The 18,801-nt window shown below is 55.8% G+C and overlaps 1 protein-coding gene and 1 long non-coding RNA gene across 2 annotated transcripts in view; one reads left to right on the top strand and one right to left on the bottom strand.

Moving 5' to 3' along the window:
• LOC311442696 overlaps nt 1-11,240 on the bottom strand; it is a 20,564-nt gene extending 9,324 nt beyond the window's left edge. Inside the window, exons 1-2 of the long non-coding RNA XR_014696801.1 lie at nt 11,185-11,240; nt 10,975-11,026 (exon numbers count right to left, since the gene is read on the bottom strand). This is a non-coding gene — a long non-coding RNA (uncharacterized lncRNA). The remainder of the gene's footprint in view (nt 1-10,974; nt 11,027-11,184) is intronic.
• INSYN1 (inhibitory synaptic factor 1) lies at nt 11,037-18,801 on the top strand. The gene is made up of 3 exons (XM_084532202.1): nt 11,037-11,194; nt 11,415-12,115; nt 18,095-18,801. Exons 2-3 carry the CDS (start codon nt 11,927-11,929, stop codon nt 18,767-18,769), a joined length of 864 nt encoding a protein of 287 aa, XP_084388328.1. The 5' UTR covers nt 11,037-11,194; nt 11,415-11,926; the 3' UTR covers nt 18,770-18,801.

Here is an 18,801-nt window from a genome sequence, read left to right as displayed (position 1 = left end):
TTCTCGTTTTGGGTCAGTTTCAGCCCAATTCAACACAGAAGCAGACACATCAGCGTATGAAGCATCAAGACAAGCAGTAGCTGGGTAGAAATGAGTCCAGCAGGTCCAGAGCTGGCTGCCAGCTCCAGGGCATGGCAAAGGGAGCTGCTATGAGGAAGATTATGAAAGCAAATGCAGCCCTAAAAGCCAAGTATTTGCTTTATTTTGTGCATATGTGCTGTGCTCCACACGCAGCTGTGCCAGGCCAAAGGCAGCTCCCAGCTGAGTGCTGCTGCTCCTGCTTAAGCAGTGTTAAAGCCTGGGGAAGCAAAGGGAAGGGTTAGAAACCATCAGTGGTAAGAAGAAAACCCCTGCTCCTCTCCTCCATGCTCACGGCTTACTGCTGTGCAACCCCTGAGTTTGGGGATTGCTCTGCAATCCCAGCAGGGAGTCAGAGAGGTGTCTAGAGGATGGGAAAGGTGCTCCTGGTCACAGCTTCTCCCCAGCATCCAAGCCCCAAATCCCTTCTGCTGCCCCCTAATACGTGGTGGACCTCCAGCGCATCGTCAGAGCCCTCGGTGGGTTTAGCCCCAAATCCAGCTCCTCTGCCCAGGAGCACCAGGTGAGGGTGTGATGGTTCTCAGCTGCCAGGGCGACACTTTCACACCATTCATGGAAAAAAAAGGCTGGAAAATGAAACATGGATGGACTAAGACAAGGCAGGACACAAGCAATCCAACATTTCAACAAAGGGTGGAGGAGACCAACCCACCCAGGGCTTTGCAGGGTGAAGCTCCCCAGCAGCAACAACAGCAGTAGACCACCTGAAGGCAAGCCCATCCTCCTCAGCCCTGTGGGGCACAGGATCAGGTCAGCCCTTTGCCCCATGGGTTAAGGGGAGGCACACAGAAGGACCCAAATAAATGCCATCCCATTGGGACTACCCGGTGAAAAGAGCCCAGGCATGTGTTAACCAGGTCCTGAAAAAAAAAAAAAAAAGCCTGTTTTTCCAGCAAAGTATGGGAACTCATTTCTGTCTCCGATACAAGCCTGGGGCACAGAGGAATGACAAAGTTTTCACGGGAGAAGAAAAACTCAGAGCTGCTTTGCTTTCGCAGTGGATCCTCGTGCCCAGCTCACGCTTCCAGACCCGTCAGCCACCACCCAGCCCTTCCCTGACAGCAGGGCCGCTGATTCTGCGCGTCCCGAAACAGCATTTGCCGATCAGCACCCCTCACTGTTATTAAAACAATGTGGGGCACTGACAACTCCTGAGCCCTGCCTGCCTGAGACAAGCCACGTAGAGAGAAAAACTTCCAGCTGAGGGCAAAGCTGGTTGGCGCTGTGTGATGGGGGCATTGGGATGGGTGGAAGGCAGAGAGGGGAAAGCAGAAGGCAAAGGGGGGACAAGAAGAGGTGGAAAAGGTGGTTTCAAGCCTGAGAGACCCAAAGGGCAGGGGGGCAGCAGACACCTAGCAGTGGTGATGCCCGGTGTCTGCGGAGAGCCCAGGGCTCAGCCTGCTGGCAGCGAGAAGCTGACCCAGGAAGCATCTCCCGATCATTTTGGTGGCTCTGCTGATACACCAGGCCTCTGCTTGCTCTGGGGCTTAGTTACCATTTATTCTTGTGCCAATATTGTCCTTAAATTTAACTAGCTCTGTCCCTGGGGTCCCCTTGTCCCCGGGCATCTCCCGATGCCCACGGGCTGCACATCCTTGGAGCCTGTGTGAGCAGAGCACTGCAAAGCCCCATGTGCTTTCCCAGCTAAATAATTCATAACCCCCTTCTCTGATCTTAATGAGGAGCCTGGCCAGCAACCGAGGGTTGTGTCCTGGTGATGGGGGCCCACCCAACAGATCCTCCTTGGAAGCACGTGTGGTCCAGAGGAGGATAAGGAAGCTTGGGGTTGGTGTTGGGGTGACTCCCAGCAGAGCACCCCCAGGAAGAGCCGTGGTTTTGAGCTCAGCGTGCTCACTGCTGCCTTTGATCTCCCCTTCATTAGTCTCTCTCCTTTGCTCTCGAGCATAATTAATGCTTCCCTGATCAAAAGCCCCGCCGCACCGAGAGCTTTACCGGCTCATTTTGCTGCATGTTCCCATTAAAAAGGGCTGCCGTGCTTGGGCAGAGGGGAGCAATAAGACATCTCCATCTGAAGCCTCAAAAATTGACCCGTGCTCAGATAACCCAACAGCTGTAAAAACAAAAAAAACTCGTTTCAGTCTCTTTAGAGACACCCTGAGGTCTTAATGGGCTGCCCCACGTTCTTATGGGGTTGTGGAAAGTGACCACAAGTGCCAAGATCTCACTCTGGGGTGACCCACAAAGCCCAGCTTGGTTCTTCCATCCTGGTGCTGGCCCCCTGGGGACCATCAGCTGCTGCTCACCAGCACCACCACACATCGCACAGCACCCTTTGGGCTCTCATTAATCCCTTTTTAATTTCACTGAGGGGAACAAACCAAAATCACCACCTAAAGCCTCCCCAGCCCTGGCCAGAAGCACCTTCCCCTGGGACATCTGGATTTTTGACAAACCCACATTTTCCCCATCCCCCCCCTCCACCCCACCTGCTTTCCCTGCACCTTGGGACAAAAGGAAACCAAAAGATATTTTTGCATCAAGTTTTTCTTTTTTATTTTTTTTGTGCTTGCATCCCAGCCTTTGCCCCATGCTGCCACCAGCCAAGGTCACCACACCCCGGTGACATTTCCCAGCAGGCGCCCACGGGGCTGGCTTTGGTCCCTGGCACCGGCAGCCTGGCCAGACGTCGCAAAGTCACATAAGGTGACATTTTTCCAAAGAATTTAACTTGCCCTGATAAAAAAAAGCCGGCTCAAATCCTCCTGGCTGTATGGACTCGATAATCTTGAAAGTCTTTTCCAGCCTCGATGATCCTGTTCTTACAGAGAAATACTTTTTTTGGGGCAACTGGCTGTTTTTGCTAGTTTACAAGAAGATTATTTCCCCTGAAACAGCATTTATTTGGGCACAGTTTGTGTTGCAGTGGATTTTACTCCCCTTGCAAACAAGGAAACCAAGTGGCCGAACACCCCACAATGCCAAACCTCAGCATCCCCCCAAAATTTTGGAAATGAGCTTCTGCACCCCCAAAAAAATATGAGGTTTTCTCCTTTTTGCCCCTGCAGCAGATGCATGCGTCAGGGTACAGCGCAGGGAAAAAGCTTCATGGGTCAGGGAAATGATGAAAGCCACACTGTAAAGCAAAGAAAAGGCAAAGAAAGAGCTAAAGGAGATGCAAGGCAGACACAGAGGGACTGGTATATACAGAGAAAAAAAAAACAAAGCACAGAAAATAGGCTGCTCCACGCCTGCCTAAACTCACACTGCTAGGATTAAGTCTTACACTGCTTAAAAGCGACTTCTAACATCAGTTAAGAATAACGTTGAGTCACTCTCAGCTTCACAGAGGAAGAAAGGTGTCATCTCGAAGCCCAGGAGAGCTGTCCATTTGCTGGAAAAGCCTGTCCCAGGCTGGAAAATTCACCCAGCATTAAGAAAGTGACAGATTTAGCATCTCTGGACAGTCTTGTTCCAGGACTGATGCTGATTTCAGGTAATCCCTCCCCAGCAGCATTATATCAGGAGCACAAACAATTTCTTACAACACCTGAATTTCTGTAACAGCAGAGAGGGAGCAGGAGATAAGAGGAGAAAAAGAAAATCAGATTGGCTTTCGTGGTGCAATCCCTCAGCCCGAGCTCACCGCTGGGCACGAACAGCTCCAGTCCTCCTCCCAGCTGGGGATGCACCCCAGTACCAAATAGTTTCGACCATTTTAGACAGAGGGAGACCAGGATATCCCCTTTTTAAGGGTGGGACTTGCACCCTGGTGAGCAGGGTGCAACCTTTAGCTGTGCAAAACTGAGGTGGGTACTGGGGGAAGAGCACCCTCCACGTGCACCTGCACCACCACCCCGGGGCACAGACCCTGTACCAGCACAGGAGGCACTTGCATCCCGTGCAGCTCAGCCCCAGCCAAAGGCAGCACGCACACACGTGTGGCTGTGCCATGAGTGAGAGCTCAGACACGCTCCAGTGCCGCGTCCCCGGCTCACCCAAACACACAGCACCCTCCCGCGCGCCTGCCCACACGCCTGCAAAGCTGTTTAAACACACCAGGCTATTTTTCCCTGCAAGTTTTAAGGGAAGAAAAATATATATTGCAGTTGCTTCTATACTTAAGCACTTGGCTCTTAGCAAAGAGAGGGAGAGCAAGGCAGATAGCGGCGGGTAATCCAAGCCTTGTAGCAAACACATTTGAGTGGGAAAGTTTGAACTCACGTAACTAAAGCGATGCCTTCTGAAGTTTCAGGCACGGCACGGACATCTCACAGTCATCTACAAAGCTAAGAAGGCTTCCAGAAAATTTAAATCTTCCTAACTTGGGAAGGATTAGACAAACATTTCACGTTTTCCTCGAGCGCATGGCAGCTCATGAGGAGGGATGGATCTTCTCTAAGCACGCCTGGAGGAGCCGAGCATGGGGCTATAAGCACTTTCTCATTACATCCTATCCACATAGAGCCCTTACAGAATATTTCAGGGAAAAAAAAAAAAAAAAAAAAAGTTACATTTACACCTATTTTCCCCATAGCTCAGAGGCAGCCAGATGCATTTTGTCCAAGCTGTCCCAGCAGGCTCCAGAGAAAGAGACCTGGGCTGGAGCTTGTGCTGGGTGCCTTTGAACCTTGCGAGTGCAGCAAAAACACAACTGCAGGGGCCCTATTTTACACCTGGAAAGCCACCCCCCATTTTACATCCCATCCACTGCAATGAGAACAGGGCTTGGAGGAAGAGATTGGCTGGCCCAGGAGAAGCAGCCCATCTTGCAGCAAGCAGGCTGGTGTGGCCAAAGCAGGAGCAATTCCAAGGTGATGAAAGGAAAAGGCCCCCTTCCCTGCAAAGGACAGGGAAAGGACCCCAAAACCACTGCTGCAAGGCATGAGATGGGATCAGAGCCTTCTGATGCCCACCTTAGCCAGGAGGAAAGCAAACAGCTCATGGCAGTAGCCAGAGGAGGAATTACAAGAAAGCAGCAAGAAGGAAAAAAAAAAATAAAAAAAGCAAAACACGAGCTCTCCAAAGTCAGCTCCATAAGGTTTGAAGGAACACGGCCTTAATATCATCAACTGTGAAAAACCCATTAGCATCTTGCTAGAGTCCATTTAAAATATTCATCTGGAGGATGTTTTGTGCAAAAGTGCCTTAAAAGCTGCTGCAAAGAATTAATGCTGGAATTTGAACTCCCCTCCCACGGTGGCCACCTCCCAGCGGGTTCAGCAAAGCTGGCATCAGGGACAACACCGCGGGGTGACCCAAGGGATGGGACAATCCACGCGAGGAGCCCTTTGTTAGCTTTGAAGGGATAAAGTCCAGAGCAAATTTTGGCTTCATTAAGGCAGGTTTTCCACCCTGGATGTATTTGTGGTCCCCACTGAGCTCTCACCATGTGGTTCAGAGGCCCCTGCAAACCCAACGCCTCAATCGAGGTACACGACCCTGCAGCCTGGGGACAGCCCCATCCTCCTCCCCACCACCCCGCAGAAGATGTGGGGGGCAATTCTTGACTTCATTTCCCCCCCAAAAAAAACCACCACATCCACGGGCTGTTTATTTAACAAAACCCAGCCCCGCCACAGCAGGGAATTGGAAGGCGAGCAGCTCTCCGCCACAGTCCTTGTGATTAACAAAATATATTATTAGCATCCCAAAGCGAGGTTTGCCAGTGCCTATAAATACAAGCCAGCAGTGACTCAGCAAACCCTCCGCTATTTTTTCATTATATATATATTTTTTAATTATTATTTTTACCCCCGATTTCCCAGGTAGGTGCATCTCGGGGTGCTGGCTCCCAAGGATGCTGCGCGGAGGTCGTCATGGAAACCCAACGCTGCAGAAATCTCAGCCTCTCCGCGAGGAACCCGCACCAAATCCCCCCCAGCCCCAGCCAGGGATGCCGTGGAATAGGTTGGCAGCATGGGGAGGAGGAAAAATGGTGGGGTTGAGCTTTTTAAAGCTATTCCTGGCTTTTAAAGCCATCCCTGCCATGTGGCAGGGAAGCTTCTCTGTTGTCTCATATAAGGCTGCGCTGGGAAGCCTGCAGGCACAAAGCAGATTGAATCCATCTACCCCTCCAAAATAAATGAACAGCAGAAACATTCGGGGTTCCTAATGTTTTTTCTACATCCCAGCACTGGCCCCAGACAGCCCCAAGGTATAAAACCCTCAGATACATCTTCTGTGATTACCAAGCTTAAAGGATTTTTTTCACCTGCCCTGCTAAGCAGGACCCTGGAGCAGAGACAGGCAAAGTTTTCCAGGAAAAAAAAATCAGCCCAAAAAACCACAGAATGCTTGGCAACCCCCAAATTTCCATGCTTTTGTCCAAGTTTCAAAGAGCTCTTTGTGCCTGGAGGATGCCAGCGCTGTTTCACTGCAACATTTCAACAAGCCACCGCCACTGAAAGGAGATTTGCATTCGGAAACTCCCTGCAATTTTGCTTTTCCATTCCTGTTAAATAAAAGGAAAAATCCAGTTTGAAACCAGCTTTGATAGAAATTTCTGTTTTGGCTAACCAGAGGATCGCTGCGCTCTGCTCAGGAGCCAAGGGGTGGCTCAGACACCACGGGGATGGACACTGGCGGGTGGGAAGGAGCAGGAACCAATTTTATCCTTAATATTTCCAACATTACCAAGGAGAAGGCGTAGGCTGAGAACTGCCCTTTTCATCACGTAATTGCTTTTAAAAGCCAGGTCAGGAAAGCAAATGCTAGTGGCATGTTGCAGAGGCTGCCCCGGGGGAGCAGTTTCATTTTGGAGAGAAACCACTCAAGTGCACAGAATTTCAATGGGAGGTGATTCCCGTTTCTTGCCATACTACAAGGAGTTAGAAGGGAAGAAAAGTGTGGTGTGTGTGTGTTTTTTTTTTTTTTTTTTAACCTTAAGTGAGACACTTCCCACACCCTGGGGATTTGCACTTATTTGTGCTTCTCTATTCAACAAGCAAGGAAACAAATGCAACCTGGGGGGAAGCTATCGGCGAGCATCAAGAAACCCTTAGCTCAAAGCCATCCCAGCCATGGCCCCATGGGATGCTGGAACTGCTCTTGCAAACCCCCCAGAAAGACAAAACCAAGTCACCCAGGGTCTCCAAACACAGCCAGCACATCCCTAACCCCACTCATTTTGTTCTTCCTATTTATAGCCCTCTCCCCAGCCCAGCCACACTGGAGCGTCTTGAAGCAGAGCTGGTGCCCACAGAGAAAGGACAAGAGCCAGAAACACGGCTAAGGTCACGACAAAGCTTTTAAAAATGTAAATGAAGCCCAAGGAGCCAGCCTAATCCTGCAAGCAACCCACAGCAATGAGATTAGCCCAAGGTCCCCTTGGCAGAGGTCGAGCCCATCTGCTTGGCATTCTCCTCGCAGAGGTCCCTCCGAGGACAGGACCGAGCCCACTGCTCCAAGGACACCTCCCAGCACAGCCCTGCTCCAGCACGGCTGTCCTGGCAGGAGATGTCAAGCAAAGGGAAGGGGAAAAAAGACACGGTTTGGTGCAAATCAGCATTTTGTTCAGAGAGCATCACTGCTGATGCTGCATCCCTCGAAGGAAAAGGAAAGTGCAAGGGAAGCTGGAAAACCCGATCCCAATGCTTGGGGAAAAGGTTTAGTTTTGTTTTCAGTATTTATTTGGGCAGGTTTGGAATAGCTGGTGGAAAAATCCACTTTGCCAACAGCCCTCGACCACTTCTAGTGTTCCTCTAAGACCAAGTTTTGCCACAGCCCCAGAAAGCCCCCAGTCCCAAAACCAGCTGCTCTGACCAAATATAAATTTTTAAATTCATCATCATCAATAAAGATTTCCACTTAATTAAAGTGTGGCAGCAAACAAACACCCACCCCAAAAAATACAGCCGCATGTAGCTAAGGATGGCAGAACAGTTACCTTAGTGCCTGACCCCCACAGGTGCTCTTGGAGGCCGAGCTCTGACTACATAATGCATATAATAATAACATATAAAAAGGCCTTTTATTCACCCAGACCCACAGCCTGCTGCTCACCAGCTTCCCAGCACCTCCCCTGCTCTCCCAGGGCACCAAAACCCAGAAACCCAAGGGAAACTGAGGGAAAACCCAAGGGAAACTGAGGGACAGGGCAGTGGTGCAGCTCTGCAGCACCCAGGGTTTTCAGCCCCACACACAGCACCAGAGCCTGTTTCTCCCAAACAAACATCTCTATCACTCTACCAGAGCCAAAAGTGGGAATTTTTGTATTTTTCTCATCTTTCCACCACTGGTGGGCATCCATCAGCTCCAGCCCCTAGCAGGCTCCACTATTCTTGCTGGGGTGATTAACAGCCATTTTGCTAACGAAGCAAAAAAACATTAAGAGCACTGAAATTTGCCCTTTTTGCTCCCTGCCTACTCCACTGCATCTTCCAATACAAGCCCCGCACACTTGCAAATGAGGCCAGAAATCCCCAAAGCTCAGGTCCCATAGGAGAGATCCCTTTTCTGGGGTTACTCCACCACTCAGCAGCACCGCAGCTTGCAAAAAGACAAACACCCCTTGCTAAAATATAAAGCCCCAAATCTCAAATCCTCTTGCTCAGACCCCTTTTAGGGAAGTGTTAGGGTGCCTTGAAGCTTTTTATAGCATCCTTCCCAGGTGAGCTGCATCTGGGCTGAGCCTAGCCCTCGGTTTGGGGTTAATTTGGGCCACCAGTTGGCTCCTTGCTCCACCTCCTACACAAGTCCAATATATGTTGAATTTCCAGCTCTGTGTGATGGGATATACTTTTTCCATTGGGATACAAAAGTCACTGCAATAGGGCCTTTAGCTCAGTTTCCCATTTCCAAAGCATCTGGGAATGCTCCCACGTCCCATTCCCAACCAAGCGATCCATCTTAGGGGTACCGCTCATGCTGATGTTCCTTTTTTATGAAAATAATTTTTACCTGCTAGAAGAGAAGTTGACCCCAAATTGCACAGGCCCAGCTTCAACACGTGGCCCGAGCATGTTTCCAGCACCTGAAGTGAGCAAGTCTGTAAACCCAGCACTTCTCAAAAACAACGGTAGTTTGATCATCCATGGGCATCTCCCCCCAGAATCCCTCCCAACCTCATTATCACCTAGGGCAAGGATTGGGACTTCACCCCAGGGGCTCAGTGCTCTCCCCAGTGCCTGTGCTAAGCTTCCCAAACATGTTTTGGTGCAGAAAGGAGTTTTCAAGCCATGTTTTTTGGCACAAGGATGAAGTCCATGTCAGTGCGAGCATCCGATGGGATTTGTCCCAGGGATGCAGCAGAACAGGTCCTGCCGGCCCAGATGCTGGGGAGGTGTGATGGAGACAGAGCAAGAAGCAGCTTTTGAAGCATTGCCGGGAGCGGAGGCTTCTTAGGGGATTATTTTTGTTCTCTTTTGGTGTTTCTTAACAGATTCTCCACAGGTTTTCCCCCAGCGGCTGGGACCCGAGGCTTTCCCCGGCTCGGCGCTGCCGGCACGCATTTCTGCATCCCCCATCTCTCCGGGCTGATCTTGAGGAAGAGGGGGAATTGGCAAACCGGTGGAAAACCGACCGACACTCCAATCAAAATGCAGAAGAGACGGAAAGGAGCGGCCCTGAGAAGCAGCACCGTTTAATTAGAAATTACATCTGTGCCGGTGAGTCACGGCGGGGAAGCCAGACGTCAGCGAGGGGCACCTGCCAGCAGTGTGACGGTGGCAACCACGATGGTGGCACCACGCAGGAGCCTTCGGCCTCACCGGCGCTCTGACTGCGGCTTTCGAGGCAGGATGGATGGACAGACAGCTGGACAACCACGGCTTCAGCTCAGGGGGGTTGGACCCTGACCCCAACCTGCCCTGGGCATCAGGAGAGCACCCAAAGCACCACCCAGAGATCGGGTTTGGCTGGAGCCGGGCCCGCAGAGCTTGGTGATGGATGAGCCCCCACACACACCCCACCAAGCCCATCACTGGGATGACACTTTCCCACCGAGAACATGCATTTTTTTTATTTTTTATACATTTCTACCAACACTGTCCCCAAGACACGGAGTGCAGTGGGGCACTTTTCCCACCCTAAACCCCCTCCGACTCACCCGGGCTGGGCACAAGCAGCAAACACCCCCCCGGCCGTGCCTCAGTTTCCCCCCTCCCCTCATTTTAAAGGCTTCCCCGGCTCCTTTAAGCCCCCCCCGCCCGCCGAGGCTCGGCCCCTTTCTCTGACACAGCAGCCGCCGGGGCGAGCCGAGCCGGGAGCCGCGGGGAGGCTGCGGCCGGGGCCGGGGCCGGGCGCCCACCGCCGCTCCCCCCCCGCCCCATGGCTCTGCCCGGGGCGCCGGGAGCCGCCCGCCCCCCTCCGCCCCCCCGGAGCCCAGGGGGCGGCCGGCCCTGAACCGGCACCGCCGCCGCCGGTCGGTCCCGGGGGGAACGGGGATGGAGGATGCGGGGAGGGAGGATGAGAGGAGGGAGGATGAGGGGATGGAGGATGAGGGGATGAAAGATGAGGGGATGGAGAATGAGGGGATGGAGGATGAGAGGATGGAGGATGAGGGGACCGGGGATGGAGGATGCGAGGAGCAGGGATTTGGGTACCAGGGCTGCGAGTACCAGGGCTGGAGGATGCGGGTGCCACGGATGCTGGTAGCAGGGATGCGGGTACCATGGCTGGAGGATGCGGGTACCGGCTTGGGAGGATGCAATCACGTCGCTCCCCACCCTGCTCGCACCCCCCAGGCTGACGGGGTGCCCCCCCCCCCTCCCCGCCACTCCGCCTCCACCTTCGCTGCCTTTCTCCACCTCCCGAGGGAAGGGTGGGGGGCATTTGGGGGCAAAGGGGGTGCCCCCGCATTCTTCAGATGAGGCTTGGACCCTCTGGGGGAAAAGGGGCTCTGGCTGCCCCCCCTTAAAGCAGAGGGGTCCCAAGGGACGTGTTCCCCCCCCCCCAGCCCTGCAGGTAACATCTCACCCCTTCCGACAGCAGCCGAGGGAAGGTGGCCCCAGGACCCCACGCAGAAACCCTGAGGGAGAAGGAAGAGGAGGAAGAGGAGGAGGAGGAGGGGGAGGAAGGAAGACAAAAATAATATTATTAATAATAATAATAATAAAAGGAGAAGGAAGAGCTTGGACCGGAGCCAGGAGTGGGGAAAGGGCAATCTGGACCTGGCCGCCCTCTCACCGCCGTGCCGGTAAGTTCCCGGGCTGTCCGTCCGTCCGTCTGTCCGTCCGTCTGTCCATCCGGACCCCAGCCTGCAGGTCTCAAAGCGAGGGGGGAGGGAGGAGGGGGTGGTGGTGGTGTTGTGCAGAGCCCCCCCCCCCCCCTTCCCTCCCGCCCCCCGCCAAGCTTTCTGTCTCCGCAAGGGCTGGCTCCCTCCCGCTGTCTGTCTGTCCGTCCGTCTGTCCCTGCAGGAGGGGACCCCGGGGACACGCGGACCCGGCCCGGAGCCCCCCCCCACCGCCCTACCGAGGAGCCAGCGAGGGCCCAGCGCGGGGGTCAGCATCGCTCCTGGGGGGGCACCCAGCCCCGCATCGCCCTCCCCGGCCCCGGCGAGCAGGAAAAGCGCCAGCCGCTGGATTTTCGCTTCCTGGGACATCCAAGGGACTCTTCCTCCTCCTCCATGGTCCCCCCGTGCCTCCCCGGGGCCGCTGGCTGAGCCCCCCCGGCACCCCGCCCGGCCCCGCATGGTGCGCCCCGATCCTGGAGCAGCCTCCGGCAGCCCCGGCGCTCCCCGCTGCGGCCCGGAGCCCCCCAAAAACAGCCTCGGTGGCGGGGCGGGGAGGCGAGCAGGGACTCCTTCGGGGCGTTAAGATGGTGAAAGCTCCCCGGCCGAGAGGGGCTGCGAGGACGCCAGGCCACCGGGTTAGGGGGGAGCAGGATGGACAGAGCCCTTGGGGCCGGGAGCCGAGGCCGGTAGGGAAGGATGGACTCGCGGAGCTGCCGGGACAGGCAGCCCAGTGACCCCCCCGGCAGCAGCAGCAGCAGCAGCAACTGTAGCAGCGGCAAAAGCGACGGCGAGAGGGAGAGGATCCGCAGCCGGATGAAAATGGTCATCGGGCAGCTGGAAGGCATCTTGCAGGAGCTCAAGGAGGTCGCCAAGGAGCTCCGGGAGGTAGGAGAGCGACGGGGAGAGGACCCGGGGTGGGAGCAGGCACCGGGAGCCCCCCGCTGTCCCCCCCTCCCCGGCCCAGCCTGAAGCACGAGCACCCTGCCCCTACCAGCCTCACCTCCAAAGAAATGGGGGGAACTAGGCTGGATTTGGTAAAATTGCTCTTGACCTTGATGCTGAGGCTCGCTGCGCGCCCAGAGGCACGGCAGCGGTTTGGGGGGTTTGATTCTGCTCTGGGTGGCGGGGACGTGGCTGGGAGCCAGGGATGTCTCTGTGGCTGCTCGTTGCGTGGTGGCCTCGAGCATGGCAGGGCAGCTTGCTTTTGGGATGGGGCAGTTGTGCTCTTGGCGTGGTTGGGATGTTTCTGGAGATGGGGGAGAGACATGTCCCCATGGGCCATGCTCGGGGACGTGACGCCTCCCAGCCCAAAGCATCCCCTGAAAGCCCCGCTGTCCTTTCTGGGGCTGCTCTATTTGGTTTGTGGGGTTTTAGGGGAGGCTGTCCCCCAGGGGACACCACATCCCACCACACCACCCCATCGGGGCCCTCGTCCCTTCAGCAGGCAGCGTGCAGAGCAAAGAAAGGCCCCTGGTTCCTGCAGCTCCCGCGGGGTAGCCCCAAACCCCTTTTGACAAATCCCTGACGGATTAAAAATAGTAATAATAATAATAATCAGGAGGCAGAGCTATTTTCCATTTAGCCTGAGCTCACTTCACACTCCTCCAGGAGCTTAAAGAGGCCTTCGAAAGGAGGCTGATGGCAATTCATGGCCACTTCAGTGCCCCTTTTGCAAAGCTCATGGATTTAGGGCCAGGAGAGACCACCACAAGCATCCAAGCATCCTTCCTGAGCGCTCCAGAGCTTAACTCTTTGGTCCTTATCTTCCTCTTGGGGCTGGAAGACCCCCAGTATCTCAGCAGCATCCTCGGGAAGCTGCCCAAGCCAGGCTGGACCAGCATGTGGAAGAGGGGAAGGGGAAGGGAAGAGGGGAAGAGGCTCTGGGGAGAAATGTCGTGGCTGAGGGGTGACTCTAGGGGGGAGCCAGCATGTCCCGAGGCACAGGTGACCTCCCACAGGAGGGCCCTTTGCAGCACGGGGCAATGTGGCCAGGTTGGTGGCCCCAAAATCCTCTCCACAAAGAGGTCTTAAACATTGACCCTTCTCAACAAGTCTTCCAGCAGAACCACGCGACCCTACAGCAAGGGCTTGAGTGCCTAAAAAGCGGTGTAAAACTCAATATGAGCTGGAGCTAAAGCACACCGTGGCTCGCCCAGCAGAGCTCTGGTGTTCCCCGTTCCCCCAGGGCCAGGCAGGCGTTGCCTTGAGAAACCCAACAAAGTGATGAGCCAGGGCCAGGAGGAGCCCGAGGAGATTGGGACAATGAGGGCAGGGGACACACCATGAGTCCCCGGGGGTGCACAACAAACCACCAGGTCTATGGAGAGCCATGGGGCTTTGGAGACCCCCACCCTCTCCTCCCCGTGCATCCATCCCCTCCTCGCGGGGCTTTGCCGGGTGGTTGGGGCACAGGGCTGGACGTGCTCTGTGAAGAATGGGGCAGATCTGTCCCCAGCCCTGCTCACCCCTCGCTCCCCCAAGCGTTCCCCACCTGAAGGCTGTCGTTCCAGATGTCCGTTGTACCCAGGATGCTGTTTTACCAGCCTCTGTGCTCCCACTCTCCCTCCCTCCCTCTTCCCTTTTGTGTATATAATTATTCCCCAGCACTCCACGACAGGGCTGTATTATGTGCGGGGAAAATGATTATTAAATCTCTGCCTGAAATCGCACGCTGGAAGTAAAAATCACGCAGGAGGCCGGGACCGAAGGTGCTTCCGCTGAGCAGGATCCGCATCCTCCACCCCTGGTACCCAAATCCTCCATCCTGTCCCTGGTACCCACACCCTCCATCCCTGGTACCCAAATCCTCCACCCTTGGTACCCTCATCCTCCATCCCATCCCTGGTACCCGCATCCTCCACCCCTGGTACCCAAATCCTTCATTCCTGATACCCAAATCCTTCATCCCCAGTACCTGCATCCTCCATCCCATCCCTGGTATCCATATCCTTCATCCCTGGTACCCGCATCCTTCATCCCACCTCTTGTACCCAAATCCTCCATCTCTGGTACCCATATCCTTCATCCTCTCTACCTGCATCCCCAGTTCCCACATTCTCCATCCCCAAGCCCCAAAATCCCATGGCGAGTGCCCCGTCACCCCCACGCTCCCCTCTGGGTGCAGCAGCGGGTGCCAGCACAGCAGCAGGTGACACCAGGACGTCCCCTGGCATTCCCTCTGCGGGAGGAAGACCTGCAGCGCAATCCTTCCGCTAACAAATACCTTCATAATGTTGTAATCAATAGGTGATTAGCTGGCAATGCTTTGGGAAGTTCACGGCGAGAAGGCGGCTCGTTATTCTAGCGACACGTTGATGATTTTGAACTATTTAGCAGCTGATGATGCAGCAAATGGCCCAGCGATGCTCCGGCCGCTGGACCAGACAACAGGGCTCGCTCGTTCATACATGTCAGCTTGGGGAGAGGCCCCCCTAACCCAGCTCCTCCTCGCTTGCTTGCAAGCAAGCTCCAATTAATCATTTATTTGCTGTTCAATATTTACCTTCCCCTTGCTGAGAAGTGTTTGGGGAGATGCAGGAAGGTCCCATCCCTAGGCAAGTCAGGCTGCGGGGTCGTGGGGGCTGCTGGAGGCTTTGGGACTGCTCCTTTTCCTGGCAGAGGGATTGCTTTTCAAAGCAATGGTGTAAAAGTCCTCAGGGATGCTTTGGAGCAGTGGCACAGCTTTGGGAACAGGGAGCAAACCCCACGGCTTGCCCTGGGAGTTGATGCTTGGGGCCGGAAAAGTGGGAAGGGAGGCGAGGGGGGACACAGCCACGCAGCCAGACCCAAAGCCAACCCTAAACTCCCCACCGCCCCCCGCTTTGATCCCACCGCCGCTCCGCTTCAAAGGCTGCGAGGCAGGGGCCGCTGGATCACTTTGATCCCGAGCATCTCCCGGCCCTGCTCCCGTCCACCCTCTCCTGGAGATGCGTTACCCATCACCGCGCCGCTCCTTCCCACCGAGCCTTTGAAGTCCCCTCTCATCCTCCCGCCCCGTCCGCCGCCTCCCCAGCACCTTCGCCGAGAAATTCCCTCCTGAATGAGAAGCAGCACGGCCAAAATGCCGAAACGAAACGCCAGCCGCCGAGCCAGGGCGTGATTTGCAGCCGAGCTGATTACCCAAACTATTTAAAAGGAAGCAAAACAATGGCGCTCCAGATGTGCAACATCTGCCTCGGCAGGTATCCAGCTGGGGAGGGGAACACCCGGCCGGGGGCACGCAGGATTTTAGCTGAAGAGCTCCTGGCGCTGTCCTTGGGTGCAGGGACCACACACGAGCCCCCGGAGGTGGGGGGGAGCACCAGTGCTCCCAGTTGGGTGCCTGGTGGCGGCTGGTCCCACGCTGGTCCTGCAGGCTGGCTCTGTCCCATTTATTTGCTTGTGGATGTTTAGCCCAAGTGTCGTGTTTGGGAACACGCAGGCTGCTGAGGATTCTTTTTTTTGGGGGGGTGGAAGCCTGGTATTTGGGGTGGAGATGAGCTCCATCCATTTTAGCTGAAAAAAAAATAAGAAAAAGACTGCTTTTTGCCACAAAGTGAGACCTACAGGTGAGGGAGGAGGAGGGTACCCCTCTTGGCACCCCTGTGGCTCACACTGGGGACACCCTGACCCCCTCAGCCACCTGCGGCCCCCAGGGCCACCCATCACGGGGGTCTCCCCAAAAAAAACAACCTGATGCAGAGCAATGGGATCTGGTCCATCCCTCCCTCCCCATGGTTCCCATCCCAGCTCACCCTGCTAAAAGGCTTTGGCAGCCAGATGTAGCAGAAGGGGCGGGAGAAAAGACCAAATCCTGCTTTACATTTAAATCCTCAGCAGGTAGCGAGCTGCACGGAGGTAGTTAACACCCCCCCACCGCCCATTTAAAATAGAAAGTGCAGGGAAGGGCGCCACTAAAAATAGAGTGAGCGTGGCTGGTGTGACACTAATCCCCCCGAGGACCCGGGGGGGTGGCGGGGACGCGGCTCCTCCCAGCACCCAGGTGCCAGCAGCCCCCCGAGGGTCCTGGGGATGGGTGAGGATGAGGAGGAGCTGGGACCCCCTGGGCTGGGGAGGATGCGCTCGCCCTGGAGCTGGTGCCGTGCTCGCAGCCTCCAGGAAAACGGAGGTGATGATCTCATTTTAGCCAAGGGTTTCGGTGAGATCATTTTCTGCCTTATTAAAAAATAATAATAGCCGGGTGTTTCCCAGGGACAGCTCTTTTCCTGCCCTTTTTCCTTCTTCTTTGTCATCACTGAGAAGGAAGAGGTCACAGAGGCTTTTTTTTCACCCTTTCTCACCCAAATAAGAAAAAGAAAAAGGAAATAAAAAGCAAGCTGGTGGCACTTTGGGGACAGCAGCGATCCCCTTTTCTCATCCATCCAAGCAGTTTCTTGCTGCTGCAGCTCCAGCCAGGGGTCCCAGCCTGCTCTCAGCATCCTCCAGAGCCAAAGCATGGTCAAGGAGGCAAGAAAAGAGGTCTGGGGTCTTGGGCAAGGGCTGAAAGCCTGGGGAAACCCCTTGCTTTCTGCTGGTGGGGATCGGATGCGCTCCGCTTGGCTCTGCCCCGCTCAGGGGATCCAAAAACCCTCTGGGGGACAAGGCTGTGACATAGGGCCGGGGTCTAACTTGGAAGCAGGGTGGGGGGTAACCTACAAGGGGTTCATCCAGAAGGCAATGTACCCACAGCATATAGGGTGAGGACCTGCACAGCTCCACATTGAGCTGGTGTGGGCTCCTGGGCCATGAGCAGGGCGGGATGGGGGGTCCAGGTGGGGCCAATCGGGGCCATTTCATTGCCACCACATCCAACATGCCCCCAGGCTGCATCTTCCTGGTCGGACCTCAGGCAGGGTCTCACCATTCCCATGGGCTTCCCGATCCAGCCTGGTCACCCTGAGCCAAATCCCTGGGGACACCAGGCTGCATTTTGTCCTCCAGAACGGCCCCGGGTGCTGGTTTACGGTGCATTTATGGTATTTTATAGGGTTTTCCTTAAACTGCTGCATGCTGGCATCTAGCACAGGGGTGAGGATGCACAGAGCAAGGGCATGGGGTGAAGGTCAGGGGGAAGCCTCTGCAGTGAAGATGGGATGGGGGGGTCTAAGCCTGAGGACTCACTTTCCTCCAAAAGTGCTCAAAAAAACAGGGTAACGGCAGCAAAATCACAGAATCACAGAATCCTCGAGCTTTGAAAAGACCTTCAAGATCAGAAATGATGGGGGGATGGTTTAGCATTGCAATTAATTATTCCTGGTGGATGAGGAGGTGCGCTGGGTGTGATGCTGGTGGAGACAGAGCAGATTTTTGGTGGTTTGTGGTGTGTTTTTGGTGGTGTGTGGATTTTTGGTTTCAGCGTGGACTGCAAGGTGCCAGGAAGCTGCTCGTTTATTTGCCTTCCCATCCTTGTTCTGGGAAGCTCATGGTTTCTTTCCACGAAGAAAGGACATGTGGAAGGGCAGGGGAAGGAAAAGGAAGGGGAGAGCAGAGCAATCCTGATAAATAGCCATGGAAATGACATGGAAAGGGACATGCTTGGGTGCCAGCCCTTTTACCACAGCGGCACCGTGTAGGGTCTGTCCCCTGCAGCATGTTGGGGACACCCCCCTGTCCCCAAGCCACCACGGTCCAGCTGGTCCTTGGCATAATAAACTCCTTGGAAGGGATGGTGGATTCAGGAACAAGCCTGGGAGCATCCATCACACGACCTGGGGACAGCCCTGCCTCAGTTTCCCCACCTGTGGAGCTGAAATCTGGGGAGGGACAAAGGAGGTGGTGCTCACTGACAGCTCCACACGGCCGGGTGTGAGGGACTAAGGGGTGCCACGTGCCCCGAAAACGCCGTGCGGTTGGGTGGGCTTCACCTGTCCGTCTGTCCGTCCGCAGGTGGTGAGCCAGATCGACCGTCTGACGTCCGACTTCGAGTTCGAGCTGGAGCCGGACGACTGGACGACGGCGACGGCCAGCAGCACCTCCAGCAGCGAGAAAGGGGGCGCCGCCTTCGAGCTGGGACCCCTCGACTTCGCCGCCGCCGACATCCTCTCTGACAGCTGGGAGTTCTGCTCCTTCCTCGACGCCTCCACCCCCTCCGACCAAGGGGACGGGCCCGAGCCCCCCCGGCCGCAGCAGCAGCCGCCGCCGTGCCGCCAGCCCGACTACCGGCTGATGAACGGCGGCGTCCCCATCGCCAACGGGCCCCGGGGGGGGACCCCGGACTCCTCCAGCGAGGAGGCGTTCGGTGCCCACCACAGGGGTCCCCAGCAGCGGCCGGCCGGCACGCGGGAGCGGGTCCGCTTCAGCGACAAGGTGCTGTACCACGCGCTGTGCTGCGACGACGACGACGAAGACGACGGGGACGGCGCCGATGAAGGCTCCCCGGGCGAGGATTGCGGCGAGGAGCCCGGCCGCAAGGCGACCTCGAAGCATCCCCCTGGGGGTGGCGGCGGGGGGACGGCGGCAGCCCGGCGGCCGACGAGGAACAGCAGCACGCAGACTGTGGCCGACAAAAGCACCCAGACGGTGCTGCCCTACATCAGGCAGAAAAGCAAAAGGAAAAACTGACGCCGGCTCCCGAGCGGGTTGGGGGCGGCCGA

This window comes from Aythya ferina (assembly GCF_964211825.1).
Source record: "Aythya ferina genome assembly, chromosome: 11".
NCBI classification, from domain to species: domain Eukaryota; kingdom Metazoa; phylum Chordata; class Aves; order Anseriformes; family Anatidae; genus Aythya; species Aythya ferina.
Note: the sequence above shows the minus strand (reverse complement) of the source record. Positions and strands in the feature narration are given on the sequence as shown.